Below are 17,035 nucleotides of genomic sequence, written 5' to 3'. Positions count from 1 at the left end.
GCAGACTGCTGTGAGAACGAGCCATGGTTTGCATTCCTCTGACAGTTCTGTGCTATAAAAGAACTTTTAGATAGAAGTAAGGCTTCTCATTCCTGAGGGAGTTGTGAGTTACATCTCCTCTCAGAAATGTCAAAAAGGACCAGAAATTGGTCTGGACGAGATTGCCCCTCTTCAGAAAATCCAACCCTTGATTTTTTTTACAGAATGATTTGATTGATTTTGTGATAATTGCTAGTTTCCAACTGGTACCTACGAAAAGTGCGACTAACTAGTATTGTACAAGGAGCTGACTCTTTCTGCTTGTTTCAATATTTGATGAAGTCAACATGGTTAACACTATCAGAAAGTGATCACTTACACTAATCAGATCAACACTACATATTGCTGTTGTGTTGTATTATACATTTTTAACTGTTACATTGAGCTGAAATTTCTCAGTCCCAGAACAAGGTGAGAACTGGCAAGTCAGTTAGGGAAAGATGGTGTGATCGGAAAAGTGAGATTCCTGACATTGAGAAAATAAAGTATGATTTCTACCCAAGTCTTTAGAGGTGAGATGGGAAACTCATCTCATTTATATACCATTTGCTATTCTCCCATGGGCCAGAGAGAAACTGAGTGATGGCAATCCCTGATGTGAAAGTTACAGCAGGTACCTGGTGGCTCCAGTTCATTGCTTGCTCCTTCAGGTCTCCTTCTAGGACATAAGTCTCCAGCATCTCAGGGCAAACTCCATGGACCGGGCAATCAAGGTGACAGTTGCACTAAACTTCTGTGTAACTAGTTACATCAAAGGATCCACTGGGGATTTGTGTGGGAACTCACAGCCCTTGACACACAAGTGTATCCGGAGTGTTATCGATGCAACTTGTGCCAGATCATACTGTTCCAATCTCATTCCCCATGATGAGGTCAGTGCCACAGCCCAGGCTTTGGCAACGTAGATGGCTCCCCGCAGCTGCAGGGCACTACAGACGATACACACATCAGACTAAAAGCACCATATCATTATGCAGCAGGCTTCATCCACTGAAAAAGGTCCCATCTGGTCAAATGCACAAGTCATCTGTAATAATCTGTATTGTATCTTAGAGGCATGTGCCAGGTACCCTGGAAGCTGCTTATATCCTCGAGAACTAATCATGTTTTTGGTTTGTTTCAGGGGCTGAATGACTTTCAAAGATGGTTACTAGGAGATAAGAGCTACCCTCTGCAACCATGGCTGACGACTCTGTTATGCAATTGCCTGACTAAGGCAGTGCAGACAAACAATGCAGCCCATGCTTCCACCAGGGCCATGTTGAGGCAAATGACTGGCCTCCTGAAGATGAAGTTCCAATGCATGGTGTGGAGGAGGTGCCTTGCAGACAAGAGTGTGCCACATATTGCAGCTACAGTTACAGTTACAGTCAATCAGCCTGGTGATGACATAAACTAGTACGATAGTCACAAATGTTGGTTTGTATTTGCAATGAAGTGTCATCATTAGGACCCGTGTGCCCTCAGAAGCTCTTCTTCTTCTTTTTTCTCCCACAACGTGTACTGTGAAGGGATATTCATGGCTGGCAGAAATTGAGCTGGTACACAGCTAGGGTTTGAATATGATGCCAGTGCCAGAAATCCCAGATCACTGGTGTGCACACAACAGTGTGTTGGGGAGGGGGGGCTCCAAAGAAGACTGGTGCAAACATAATGAGGTGAGCAGCATAAAATTGCATGAGAAAACTCACTTGAGTCAAAGAGAAACCTTCCATGAAACTTTCTGAAATTGATACGATCGAGTTATAGTAAAAATCAACCCATTAATTTTAAGTACCGTAGATGATTAATGGTTTGTACCTCACATTTAAGGTGTTACATGAACCAGATGCAAAATGTTAACTTATATGGATAGATATATGAATGAGTACAATATTTAAATAAAAACAATTAATTTTTCACCACTAATCACTTTACCAAACTCAAGCTATAGTTGAACTCCTCTTTTTTTTCCCAAGAATATACTTCCTGATTTTTAAAAAAAATTTTCTAACTTCAAATGAAAATTAGCCCATTTACCAGCTTGATGGTGAACTTATCAATTTGAAACTTGTATTTCTGCCACATTTTGAAATTCAGTTATAAATGCTGGAAAGGAATTCATTGCTTACTTTCAGAAAATGTAGGAAACATCAACTTTTCATTGTCAGCCTCCTCAAAATTTACATCAAAGTATTTGTTGGGATTCTGCAGAAAGTCAGGTTTTGGTACATCAGTGACTTTCTCCAAGTCTTCCATTTGTAGGCAACTAAATGTTCCTGTAATATGATACTGTATAATATTAAAATGCTACAATAAAGCAAATTAATTTCAGTTTCATATTCATTCATTAATATGGAAAATAATTTTAAGCAGACTCTTCTTTAAACTATTGTTTTGTCATTGTGATACTAAGAAAATAACAAGAATATTGGAAGAAAAGTAGGAAATCAAAGTTAAGTATTTTGAATTCTAATCTACAGTCAAAATGAGAATTACTAATAGGTTAGATTCAATTTAAAGGAGAAACTGCAGTGATACAGCATCAATCAACAATTCATTTGAGTTGCAGAAAGTGGAAAAAAAGTGTCATCTAATGAAGATTATTTGCTTATTTTTACAAACATATGTTTTATTGGCAGTTTTGGACCGAAGTTACAATTTGTATGAATCTGTTTTCCAACTTGCAATGCTTCAATAATGCATTTTGTTCCTTATCTCTTTCACAATACTGCTGTACTGCAGTAAGTATTTTGATGAATGTATGAATTTTCCATGATTGATACAACTGTGAAAACGAGAGGAAATACTTTAAATGTATGGATTTTTATGCGTTCCATGAAATTGCCAAGTCTAATTTTATAGCAGTAATATACACCTGAATGTGCACAAGAGCAAGCTATGAATTTGGAGATTCAAAATGGTAACTTGAGCAGATAACGTCAAAATTGCATTTTAAATTTTACCCAGTCTTCCAAATTTGCCATATTAATATTGTGCATGGTTAAACAATGGTTGGAATTGGTGATGTAATGAGCTAATTAATATTCTATAAATGACTGTAATCCATTAAATTTTTTAAATGAGCCAGTGAAATCTGAACTAGTCAGTGATCAATTTTAAAATAATTAACTTGGGTCTTCATTTAATACTTTCTTCAACTGATGAACATGTCACCATAAATTTAAATACAATCACAGCTGCCAAAGTTACAGACTGTGTATCCTGGTCAAATGCTTTCAATTATGTGTTTTCTTTAGCAAGAATATCCTGAAAGTAACATTATATATTATGTTTAATAAACTGAAAAATGCCTATGCTCATTTGAAATAGCTATTCATATCTTTTAAAAAAAAATTAAGTTCTTAAAACGTAATAATGCAAACTTTCTCATAATATCCTGTCACAAATTTACTTTACGGGATATCAATCTCTTTCCTCAACATTATTGCTTTAGTTGTGACTTACTAATTTTCTTCACTTGTAAGAAATCTTAATGGATCATCCCATACATAATACTATGTAGAGAAGTATAAATTGATGTACAGAGAGATTATGCTTACCTATAGGGCTTCGCAATTTGCCCCAAGCAGACAACCATGGTCTAGGTTTCTTTTGGATTCTGTTTTCTCTAAAAATGTTACCTAAAATTGTACTTTTCCATATGTTCAACCTAAAAGAAAATTGTTGGTAATACTCAAAGGATACATAAAATGTTAAGTTTTATATTCGACACTATGCATTTTCCAACATTTCTTTAACTCATCTTAAAACCGTTATCCATTCAAGAATTTATACTTTCAGGGAATATTCATTTCTCCTGTTTAAAATGATCATATGTCAGTTGCATCTTAAGAATAACTTTGGTATTTCATTAATAAAAATGTTTGAAATGTAGAATAACTTTCAATATGGCTAGTCAAGTATTGATTTTGTAAATGAAAAACAGGAATGGTGAAAGATATAGTTTGGGGGCAGATGCAAATGAGAATAAACAAGTTAATGGGAATGTCCCTTTATCTCAGGGAAATACAAAGGTTTGCAAGTTACTTTACAGGTTATGTAAAGCCCTGGTTAGAAACCATTTAGGGTACTGCATTCAGTTCTAGACATTGAATTTCAGGAAAGATATTATGGTCTTGGAGGTGCAGAGGGGATTCATCAGAATGATTCTTGATCTAAAAGGGTTAAATTTGCAGACCAGATTGCAAAGACTAGGCTTTGTAGTTTGTTGTATACAAAAACATAAGTAGTGATTCAATTGAGGAGTTTAAAATGATGCCAGGTACGAAGAGATCAAATATTTCCTCCACTGGGAAAGTCCAGAGCAGGAAGCATAACTTTAAAATTAGAACTAGACCATTAGGGGCAATATCAGGAAGGAGTTCTTCACACAAAAGGTAGTGAAAATCTCAATCTCTCTCTCTCTCCCCCAGTCAAGTGCAAATGGCAAAATCAAGAATGATAGACTTTTTGTAATTGGCAAAGGCCTTAAGAGATATAGAGAAAAGCAGGTAGTTGGAGTCAGGTCACAGATCAGCCTTTTTCTAATTGATTACAGAACATGCTTTAGAGGCTGAGATAGTAGGAACTGCAGCTGCTGGAGAATCTGAGATAACAAGGTGTAGAGCTGGATGAACACAGCAGGCCAAGCAGCATCAGAGGAGCAGGAAGGCTGACGTTTCGGCCTAGACCCTTCTTCAGAAATGCACTGTTATCTCTATCTCTCATGCTTTAGAGGCTGACTTGCCTACTCCAACCAGTTTTCTTCTGCTATGGTGAATTTACCTGCTCCCGTAGTCAATTTTCTCCTCGGCAACGGGGATGCTGTGTTTCAAAACTGCTAGATGTTCTTCTCTGCTCACATGCTTCTGACCCATGGTCTTCTCACATTTGACTGTTTTGACTGGTATCTTTGTAACAGAGGGAGGTGAACACTCACCAATTCGCCAATGTTCATCCTAAATTCAGTACTTCAAATTAGTTATGTTTTTAAAATGCACTCATTTATTTTTTAACGTTGAAGTGATTTGGCAGGTAACAAATCTACATTTAATTGCTCATGAAATAACTGATCTAATTTCCTCATCACTTCAGTAACCTACCCGAAATGGTATTAATTTTTCCTTTGTGAAAGCAGTTACTGGAAAATATAATTTATTAATATTGCCTATGTCCACTGTGGAGATATGTTTCTTCAGTTGTCTCCAATAAGTGACCAATAAGTTTATCATTGTGTGATATATATGTATACAAGGTAACTAAGTACAGTGAACACTGATTTCATTGGATCTATCGGCACAGAAGGAAGTCATTCTTCCTTCAAACCAAATCTGTTCCACTTATACTCAAGTCCAGGTTATTTATATATAAATCAGGGTAAGCAATGATCTGAACACCAATTGCTTGACCCTAATGCATACTTTTCTCCTGTCAATAAAACATGTACCAAATTGCCACCAACCCTTTTTTCAGAACATTTTCTTATTTAGCACTTCTTCAAATGACTTAGAAGAATAAAACTGGTATTGAAGGAAAATACATGGTTAAAAAATAACCTACCATCTTTTATAAAATGTAATTGAAACACCAAAATTTTAAGCCATGTGGATGACAATAAAGTTCACAAAAACAGAGAGACATTGCACTACTATTCTAATGTATATTACTGAAAAAAATTACTGCAGGCATCTATGTTTTCCTCATGGGGTAAATATTAAAAATAACCAAATGAGTTAGAATTGTCTTTGAAATATTAGATGCGAAATATTTCTCTCAATTATTGAACATTATAACACAGAAGTAGATTGGAAACACTATGAATTGTTTACTTTAATAATTCACAACTCCTATTAAGTTTTTCCCACAAAGTATAAGAGACGTGTATTTCTAGTTGGAAGTGATTAAATCTGTGAAATTAACTCCAGAGAATGAAATAAACTAGGCAGGTCTTTTGCTTCCTTGAGTGTAGCAGATTCTACACACTTGCTGTCCCATTAATAGTCTTATGACATCAATATATGTAGGGAGCATGCACATATTAGTCAGTGCACAGAAAAGTGCTGACTCACCCAAGAGAAGCTATTGGCATTGTTTGCTCTTAACAACTGGCAAAATGCAAAACAGCTACTCATGTAAATACTTCTGTTTCATTATGCCAAAGAGAGTAAAACAATACAAGACCAAGTTTTCTGATTGTCATGAGCACGTTATACAAATAGCATTGGATTGCATTTTGAAAACCAAGGAAGATCATGGCACTGCATTCATTTCTTAAACTGCATACACACAACCAACTTAATAATTGAAGAAAAATAAAAGAAACAATAATCTGTACCTGTCCAAATACACCAATCACTGATCCAGTAATGTCACTTAAAACAATACTGCAGTCAGCAGACGCTGAAAGAATTAGCAAATGGCCATCCTGCACACAGGTTTCAAGGTGACTGATACAATCATTATGAGGTTGTGTTGCTACCACCATTGGTGGAACTTCACTAATTACAGTGTCACTGGAACACAAACAGTATTCCTGATGAGAAACAAACAGAGGTACAATTAACAGTTAACTTCCTCACAACAGGTCATGTAAAACAACGTTGTGTTCTAGTTGAAACGAATATTAATACTTGAGTAAAACCTCACTCGTCTGCCCAGAAACAAGACAGAAACAATAATACTGCATGAATATTTGTCATTCTGGGATGGAATGTCATTAAGAAAAATGAATTAGATGTAGATTATCTAAGATTGAAATTACCTACTGAAGAATAAATCATGTTTATAAGCAGCTAGCAAAACAGCTGTAAGTTTTTGGTTCATGTCTAGTTTAACACTAAAGTTCATAAATTTACGAAAAATTTGCTTCTGTTGGATTGTGCTTGTAAATATTCAATTTGGACAACAGCGATGTCAATTCATGCACGTATCTTTAAGGAAGGAAGACAGCACCCTAAGCTGATATAGAAACAAGATTCAGGTCAAAGTTTCCATTCTGGCATCTTAAATAAAGTTGCTATGGTGACAGCAAATGTGAACTTGCAAATTTTCTTAGCTTCTGAAGGGATCCCAAATGATTTGTAAATTAGCTAATGTGACACCTTTTATTTAGGAAAGGAGACAGAAAGCAGGAAACTATACACCAATTAGTCTAATATTGGCCATACAGAAAATGTTAGAATCCATTGTTAAGCAGGTTATCACAGAATATTTAATAAATCATAACAGGATCAGGCAGAGTCAATGTCATTCTTGGAAGGGAAACTGTGTTTAATGTATTGTAGCTCTTTGGGTAAATAACAAGCAAGATAGATTTGAGGAAACTTGTAGATGTGATTTACTCAGATTTTCAAAAATCATTTGAGAAGGTGCTGCATGAAGGTACATGGAGGGGTAACATATCTGCATGGATAAAGTATTTATTACCAATCAGGAAACATAAAGTAGGATAAATGAGTAAGTTTTTGGTTAACACGGTGTAACTGGTGGACTGTCACGAGGATCAGAGCTGGGACCTCAACCTCTTAAAATTTGCAATAATAACTTGGATAGAGGGACCAAAGCCAAAATTTACCAATGGCACCAAGATAGGTAGAAAAGTAATTTGCACAGGGGTATAGATAGCTTAAATGAGTGAACAAAAATTTGGTAGAGGGGGTGTAGCATGGCTAAAATGTGAAGTTGTCCATTTTGGCAGGAAGAAATGAAAAACCGCACCGTATTTAAATGGCAAGAGAATGCAGAACTTGGTGGTACAGATAAATGAGCACGTGTGGCACATGTATGTGAATTCAATTAGCATCTAGCCTATGTGAACTTGTAAATTTCCTTAGATTCTGAAAGGGTCCCAAATGATTTGTAAATTAGCTAATGTGACACCTATTATTCAGGAAAGGAGACAGAAAGTAGGGTCCAGCAACTGAGACCATTTTCGGAGCATTTAATTCATTGCTTAGAAATTAATGCGCACAGAAATAAATTAATGCACATAAAGCAAACAAAGGTTCTTTACCTGTATGTTCCAAACTTTAATATGGCCATTCACATCTCCAGTGATAAGATAGTCACTTTTTTTATCAACTGTCATAATAATGGATGCTGCATTGGCATGGGCTTCAAACTCAGCCAGTAGAAGGCTTTTAAAGGTATTCCAAAAGCGAACAATTCCACAACCACCGCAGGCTATAAGGTTTGCACCACCTGAAAGATTTTATAAAGTCCAAAAATATTAAGTTATTGTAAGAAATCCACACTTAGCTGCAAATCTAAATAAATACACAACTTGAGCCATCATATTTTATATGCTCCTTATAAATCTTCAATGTGTATATTGATAGAAGTTAATAAATTATTATTTTAAAAAGTCATCATCTAAGATACATTTTGTTTTCAAAAGTTACCATACTGGTGTTTCTAAATCCCCTGGAATAGAATGTTCTAAATATTTCTCCACAATTAAACAGATTAAGTAAAGACTATTTTGAAGTGTTTAACTCATTGAATGCCTAGTAAATACTGTACATTTATACTTTATTTTCTGAATATTAAAATGCTAATCAAAATGAGTACTAAATATAAATTACAATTTTCAAATCTAGGATTAATTTTAAAATTTCAATACTGTTTTTCTATGTGCTGCTTATGCTGATTATAAAATATTTCAGAAATGCATAGATTCATCAATTAGGTAGTATCTAATATCTTATATGAAGACAGAAATCATCATATATTGACTACTTGGGCAATTACAACTACGGCAGATCGGAAGCAAATCTTGTATCTAGTTTAATAATGTTATTCTCATGAGCATCTGTTACAAATAAGAAGTCACATGTCACACACATAACTGCAAGCATGAAAGCACTGGATTCTCAAGTAACACCTAAAATTATCTGTCAGCAGTTAGCTTCAACAACTCAATAAAATTAGTGGCAATGACTTCGTTATCCTAGAATAGTGAAGGCAACTGTCCAAGAATTCCTCTTCCTTGTTTCAACATGCTCTTGTGACAAATCAGGCCAAAAGTACTTTTAAAAGATTTAATGTTGAACCATCCTACGCTTTTGGCCAGTTAGAATAAACACTGCTAAATGAGATTTACCCAAGGATTATATACACCCTATGGTATGACTTTGAATTTCATTATGACCCAGGGTGAGGCTGCCAAATTCAATATGTTCCCAGATAAGGTGCCCCAAACTGTTAAGCTTCCAAATGAGAAGAGATAAAATTACTCCCCTTCCTTATTCACCCACTCCCTTGTTTAGTTGCAATAAGGTTAATTTAAAGAAAAGAATAAAAATAAAATACCATGTATGCTGGAAATCTGAAATAAAAGCAGAAAGTGCTGGAGTAACTTGGCAGTTCTGGCAGCATTTGTGGAGAAAGAAACAAAGTTAATGTTTCAAGTCCAGTATGACTCTTCTCCACCCACTGAATGGGCAAGTGGCCAATCTGTAATTTTTACCATATAATATTTATTATCTGTGTATTTATTTAAGAACAGGATGGAATATTGCTTTAAATAAATTGATATAAATTATATAATCTTGTTTTTATATTATTTTCCATTAAAGTGGCATTGTTATTCCAAATAAATGAAACTGCTGTATTATTTATAAATTGATTGAAATTTAGAGCAACTAGAACACAAAGGAAAACAGACTACGTGTAAATACAGCAATAGTGCACACACAAAAGTCATTGGGATTTCTCACCCGTACTAGAGACATTCTTCCTGCCTTCAAGAAAGTATAGTCTTGAAACTATGTAGTTGAATTCATCATCCTCGTTGTCAGCATTAAATAATGAATATCTGTTTGTAACTGCAGAAAAATTATCAAGAGCTTGAGGTTCTTCCTGCTGGTGTAGTTGATTGTCTGCAATGACTTTTTAAAAAAATAAATAAGTCAGGAAAGCAGAGCATATATTTATTTATTTATGGCAAAAGAAATTACCACATAAAAAGTATTTTAATGAATACACTGTAGAAGTTAACATTTCAAAAAAGTAACAAGAGATAAAGTGATCATATTTTTTGATGAATTTAAGGGTATAATTTGATAATTTGGAATTTTATTTATTGCATAGTTTTACAAATTAATTACTCGATATTAAATTTTAAGTCTTATTTAGTTTCAAAGTGTGAAGAACTCTAGAGCAAGGCATGTTTGAAGGATTCTGCACATTGTTACCATCTCATGAGAACAAGATACTAGTCAGGCAGCAAGATTGTGGAAAGATTTTCTGTCAGAGCTGAAGACAGCATTTGAATAAGCAAAAGCAAATCTGAACCTTAAGGAGTGAATGTGTTCAAATCACATATAAAGGATGTGAGTCATACAGTATTACTCTATGACAGTATGAGTCATCTATCATTATTGCCACAGTTACGTATGAAGATTCTAATACCAATCTGATATCAAATGTTGTTAAAACTGTCGAACATAAATCATTCCCATCCACCCCAAAGCTGGAACTGATTTTGTATCTATTGTATCCCCCCCAATAGTACCAGGTACTCAAGGACTGCAGCAATTAATTCCTGCCCACCCGAAACTGACTGTGTATCCTGGACACAAGTGTCAGCTGAAGCCTGCTTTGAAAATTCCAATGAGGCCTACCGTGCAAAACTTACCAGGGTCAATGTAATTCAGCTGCACAGAAACACTCTTCCTGCCTTTGAGAAAAGCCACTACCGAGGAAAGCCTTACCAGGGTTTTGTTTGAAAAGCAAAAGGAATATTCCTTGAGGTGGTATCTCAGAATCTGTTTGACTAATGAATATTATAGATCAAAGGCACTGGATAGCACAACCTGGTGGGTGGGAATTAATTGCTGCAGTCTTTAAGTACCTGGTTTTATGGGGTGGGAGTTGGGGCAAGGGGTGCAGTTGGCAGAATAATTGTAAAAGAAAACAGCCTTATTAAAGTTAATGTTCAAATTAGACAGGGCTTGCGTGATTGAGTGCCCATGGCACTGAGATGGGGCAGTCTGCTAAGAGCCCTAACTGACTCCTGACACCTGACACCTGCCCACCATCAACCACACCTCTTCAGCCATCACTCACTTGTGGCCTGGGATCCAGCAACAATCTTCGAGATTGGTGGGTGTGGAATCAATGCAGCCATATTTCCCCACTGATGTCGCTATTCGGTAGAACAGCCAGCCTCTGATTGCTTGGTAGTACTCAGAGTGTGGTACTGGTGTTCCTTAAGCCCAGGGAAGCCTCAATACCACACAATTAAGTGACATTTAATCCAGTAGGCCTGCCCTAAAAGAGGTGATGCAGAGCTCCCTCCAGTTCTCCAACCAATGGGCAAGACCGTCATCACATCCATTCACCCATTAAATCCAATCTATACTACCACTGGAATAGAAGTTGCACTGAAAACTTAAGTTAGTTAGAAAGTATTACATTTACCTGATTCGGATTTCAGAGCTCTCTTCAAGCATGGGTGAAATCTAGACGATGCTTTTTCAGAATTATTATTCCATACTACAATCTCCCCGTCATAACTGCCTATTGAAACCATATTGATATGTTATTCATAGTTAACTAAATACAGATTCCTTCACAAAATACTGTGTCAACCATGCACTGTGTTCTGCTTTCATTGGCTAAATATTAATTTAGTTTTCACTAGATGATAGAAAAGGTAATTATGCGGATGTTATTGGATATGGATATTGTAATCAAGTGTACAATTATTGTTTATTTGTGAAGCGTACACAGGGCATGATATTACCTTTGTCACAGGAACAGAGGGTGTCATTTGTGACTTTGGTAAGAGTCTTTTCGCTAATGCGCCCTAGTGGAAACCCGAATGGAGCTATTCAAACATGAAGCTCCAGGAAAGATGAGCGCAGATTTGGAAGGCTACAACGTATTCAAGGACATTGCAGAGGAAAGCGTTGTTAGAGATGGGTGGTACTTTGCAAAGAACGGCGGTGACAAAGCATTTCTTTTTGAGAGGAGTGATGACAGCAGACTTAAAAGGAGGAAGGAACAATAGCTGAAGAGATAGAACCACAAACAATGTTGGCTAAAATAAAAGCCATAAAAATACTTTGGCTATAAGAGCAGGTCTGAGGCTATGAATTTTGAAGCCAGTAACTCACCTCTTTTCTCCATAAAGCCTGTCCATCATCTACACGGTTCAAGTCAAAAGTGTGATGGATGACTCTTCACTTGCCAGGATTAGTGCAGCTCAAACAACACTTAAGGAGCTTGACACCATCCAAAATGAAGCAGACTGCTTGCTTGCACGCCATCCACCCCATCAAAATTCACCCCTTACCCTCTGGGAAGCAGTGATAGTGATACGTACTACATATATGATGCATTGCAGTAAATCTCCAGGTTCTTTATGCAGCACCTTTCAAACCTGCAACTTTTTACCAGCTGGAAGGGCAAGGGCAGCAGATACATGGAAACACCACTACCTGCAAGATCCCATTCCATGTCACACATCAACCTGGTTTGGAAATACATCGCTTTATCTTCGGTATCACTAGGTCAAAATCCCAGAACCCATTTCTTAACAGCATGTCTCTACACCCCAAGGAGTGCAGGGATTCAAAAAGGCTACTCTCTGCCACCTTATCCAAGGCAATTAGGGAAGGGCTTAAATGCTGGTCTCACCAGTGATTTCTGCATCCTATGATCCAAGTTCATAGAAAGTAAGGAAAAGAATAATTTAATCCACAATAATATACCATATCTGATTCGTATAACACCAGAAATTATTTATTTCTAATTTGTATTCCATGAAATGTCAGGAGATGGAAGAGCTGAAAAATCAAGTCAAACTTATTTGTATACACAAAATGTAATAAAAGAGTAAACCTGTTACAAGGGTTTGAGGTGGTAAGAATGCTGCACAAAGGATATCATTTTGATGCTGGGCTTTCCCCTTCCATTCTGAAGGCTGAACAAAAAATTCAGTAAGTGTGTCCATTCTGAAGACAGTAATTATTCTGGAAGAAATAATTGAAATATTTGCATAATGAAGCAAATCTACAAACTTACCTCCAAGTTAGAGATATCTCCAACCAATAGTATCGTTATATATCCACTAGTTAATTCATACAAGAAATGGGCTGCTGTGTCATGCAGTTATATAATCATTACCACTCCAACTTGTCATGTCATACAGTGACTTATATAGAAACAAACATTATTTCCCAGAATCTCAAGTTCTCAATCCTGACTTTATTGCATGACCCCAATGCAGAAATGTGGAAGGGTTGATGTGTGAGTTGTTCAATTGAACTTTTATGGTGGTTAGCAACAAGTTAATGTTGGTAAATGACTAGGAAACGCTTGTGCATCTGCATTAACTGTAGCCAACATGCAGAGTATATTTCATCCGAGGAAGTGTGTTGTACTTGAACATAACAATGATAGTGATGGACTGAGCTGCAGCACTTAAAATACATGGCAGTATAAAGTGGATCCACTGCAAAGTCCTCAAAACACCTGGGAAAATCCACTCTCAGGGGGCAAATAAAGAAAAATCACCCCAGTAATGAATCAGCATCAGTTACTAATGCAGGAGCAAACCTGCCTATGATGGGTAGAGTAAATTGCAGAAGGCAACAAGGTTGGAGGACGTGAAGGCAGGAATGGGAAGCAAGGCCAGATAGATAAATGAGACCAATGATCATGGTCAATGGAGTTAGGGAGGGAGGATGAGCAGTTAGGGGCAGAGTCTTATATGGCTCAGTGAGACCGAGGGACAGGGAGTGAGGGTAGGGTCCAGGGAGTGAGGTCAAGTGTATGTGAAGTGACAGTTATGTTGCAAAGTGGAGAAAGATGAACTGCAGGGAGGAGGTGCTGGAGAGATGCAAAGGGGTTGGAAAGGTGGAGAGGTGTGGTTAGGACAAAGAGGGACTGGAAAGAAGAGTGAGGGCCTGCAAATGGTGGGAAAAGTCTGAAAGGGGAGAGAAGAGTTTTAGACATTTCAACAAAGAAATATTCACCCAACTAAAACAGAAAAACTGAGGTAATGAATTCCTTGCAAATTATCATAGAGTCTTTAGTTTGAAGCTACAGGAGTTCAGGAGCCACTAAATGGCAGAAAATTCACTGGAGTCACACATTCCCTTTAATTTTCCTGCTGCTGCGTGGAGATCCTTGAGAGCTATGCACGATGCCAGCATGCAGAACCGTAAATCAATGTATCCACGTGCTGATCAGCGTGCATGGACCCTTCAAATGTTTACATATTAGGCCTAAATATTATGAATTACTTGAGTGACTGAGTTAGAAACAGGCATACAGCTTTAGCTTTGACCTCATCAGGCCACGGTAAGTTGTCTACAGAAGTGCATAAGTTTCTTTTTTAAAGAAACATTAGTTGCTAACTTATGCCTGCTGTCTTGTGCCTACTTAAATACTGTGGTGTCAAGGAACTTAATGTTTTTCTTGTATATTGTGGCTTTACATTTAAAGGAGTTGTGACGATTATTGAGGATACTAATGAATTATTATAAATCTGCTTCTGTGAGAGTCCAAATCCTCAATATGTCCTTGAAAATACTGAAGGCATTTTTACTAAGTGGCTGCATTACCAAACAATAAGTTTACAAAACTGAAAAAGGAGTTTGAAACCCAAAAGGGAGAACCCAAAAATCAAAATGTAGCCTGAACAGAAACACTTGGGGTTAAGTAATATTTTGGCCTGCACTGTGAGACTTTGCAGCAACAAAACATGTTATAACATTTTCTAAAACGTTATTACCTCAAAAGCTAAGTGAAAAAATCTCAAAGGAGCAGAAAAAAAGTGGATTAGTTCCAGAAGGCATACATTTCTGATTTTCATCGTTTGACCATGACATACCTTTCCCAGCCTAATACCAGAATAATTCTTTTTAATATCAGGATCTGGGAGATATCAGCTGCTTGATCCCTTCCTGCATTCAGTTTATGATGGCAATGGCCATTGAAATCCCAAATCTGTCAACACAAGGTACAACGTAAGGGATTATAGTTTCATGAATGAAGTATTTTATATATTATGAGTTTATTACTTGTGTTTTGAAATAGAAGGACCCAGGTTTCTTTTTGAAACTGCATTGACATTATTTAAGGTTAATTGAATTTAATGTCACACAGAAATTTTAGTTAAAATAAAAAGCTAGACATCTGAAATAAAACCAGAAAATCATTAACACAGCAGACCACGTGGCAGCTGTAAAACGGGCAAGTTATATTTTATGCCCGTTATTAGAACCCATCATTCTGATGCAAAGAGCAGAGCAAAAAATGCATAAAACTCACTTAGTTGTTGTTGAAAAATAAATATGGCAGTTTACATTCATATAATTCTAAATATGCATGGCATCACAATGTCCTTTACAGAGGAATGAAGAAATAGAGAACAAATCACTGAAGGGAAATTATGATGAGACTGAAGTATGCCAAAATGTTTCAAGCAGGTTTAAAAGAGGACAAAGTTGGAAGGATTTACCAACATAGATCTTGCGAACAGGACTGGAGAGACTGAAAGGCTTGTCAAGAATCATGGGATGAAAGGGCAAGAGTTGCATACAAAATGGAGGAAAGTGAGGGGTTTAGTAAATTATAACAACAACGCAATCAGGATGAGGGCATGAGAAGAGTATTGGGAATGAGTATTCAGAAAGGAAGATATTATTCAATAAACCAATGTTCTTTGCTTATATATTCTAATCCAAAGGTTAAGTGGATTAGCAGTCTTGCAGCCACCATTTCCATGACTGTCCTGCTATCTAATCATTAGGTCACATGCTACGTCACAGTAAATGAAGCTTGTAAACTTACAAGTTCTTTACATAACCAATTAACTTAACCTCATAGTGACAGGAATGGTCATTTAGAAGACGATATATAGCAAATCTTACCTTCACTGTTCCATCAACACTTGCAGTGAAAAATTTGGTCTCAGAGGCATCTAGTGCCATTGTAGTAATCTCAGAATTGCCATGGCACCCAGTAAATTGCTTTACTTTTTGACCAGTTTCAATCATCCACACTGTCACAGTAGATCCAATGTCTGAACTGATAACCTGCCAATAAAAGACATTTGGCTAAATTTTCATGGATTTGGAAGGGGTTTTCCATGTTACCAAAATGGTGCATGTGGACCAATTTCAAGGTTCCATCTCCCATCCCCAATCCAGAACCTACCATTTTCAGAAATAGAGGTGAGTTGTAGTTTGTACATCTGTGGTTCAAAGAAGCAGCTGCATGTGTAAAATTACAACTTTGTTCAAACTGATCCAATTTTCATTCATGAGATGTTTATAACATGATTCATGGCCATTAGACCTTTGAGGAAATGATTTATAACACTGCAATTATTTGAAGAGGATGGTTACCATTTTGGAGATATCCAGAAATCTCTTTGTGAGAGACAAACTACCCTGTGGTTAGAGTGGACATGAATGCACAGAAAAGTGGATATGTCCTGTGAAACTGGCAAGATTTAAAGGCATTTAAATCTCCTACTCTATAAATTTACAAAAGGGTCAACAGTTAAAAAGAAAAACATAGAGCTTATAATTCCATCCTGCTTGTTGGCATAATTCTGAGGGTCATCATTATAGGATTCATGCTGCATGACTGATTGTACAACTTACCCTTATCACAATGAGGTGTTCATCAGTTCACAGCTTGCTTGAAAAATTCCAAGTAGATATAATGTTTTTGACGTGGGATGATGAATATAATTGTTATCACAAGGAATTACATAGTTGAGTTAAATTTTAGTTTTTATAACAGATAAAACAACTGAAGGAATTTAAAGATTTTTAATTAGTTTTATGAATGAGAGATTGTTGAAAATTAAGTTGGCAATTGACATCTCAGCATGATTGCTGAAGTCTAACCATGATGGGTATTGTGTTTGTTGACATGGAGGCTATCAAGTCAAACGATGGTGGATGGGAGCATAGATTGGCATGATGTTAAGTTGTCATGGGGATATCAGGTGCCATGCAGGGCAGGTAGTTAGGCATAGGTTTGTATAGGC

General features: G+C 36.6%; 1 protein-coding gene across 2 annotated transcripts in view; it reads right to left on the bottom strand.

Moving 5' to 3' along the window:
* LOC109923967 (WD repeat-containing protein 49) overlaps positions 1-17,035 on the bottom strand; it is a 68,710-nt gene that overhangs the window by 18,922 nt on the left and 32,753 nt on the right. For both annotated transcript variants that reach the window (XM_048604397.1, XM_048604396.1), the window contains exons 9-18: positions 15,906-16,070; positions 14,864-14,979; positions 12,868-12,998; positions 11,443-11,541; positions 9,738-9,908; positions 8,033-8,220; positions 6,356-6,553; positions 4,807-4,979; positions 3,582-3,691; positions 2,151-2,297 (exon numbers count right to left, since the gene is read on the bottom strand). In XM_048604397.1, coding sequence (XP_048460354.1) covers positions 2,151-2,297; positions 3,582-3,691; positions 4,807-4,979; positions 6,356-6,553; positions 8,033-8,220; positions 9,738-9,908; positions 11,443-11,541; positions 12,868-12,998; positions 14,864-14,979; positions 15,906-16,070 — 1,498 coding nt within the window. The remainder of the gene's footprint in view (positions 1-2,150; positions 2,298-3,581; positions 3,692-4,806; positions 4,980-6,355; positions 6,554-8,032; positions 8,221-9,737; positions 9,909-11,442; positions 11,542-12,867; positions 12,999-14,863; positions 14,980-15,905; positions 16,071-17,035) is intronic.

Source organism: Rhincodon typus, chromosome 13 (genome assembly GCF_021869965.1).
Source record: "Rhincodon typus isolate 14 chromosome 13, sRhiTyp1.1, whole genome shotgun sequence".
In the NCBI taxonomy this organism is placed as follows: domain Eukaryota; kingdom Metazoa; phylum Chordata; class Chondrichthyes; order Orectolobiformes; family Rhincodontidae; genus Rhincodon; species Rhincodon typus.
Note: the sequence above shows the minus strand (reverse complement) of the source record. Positions and strands in the feature narration are given on the sequence as shown.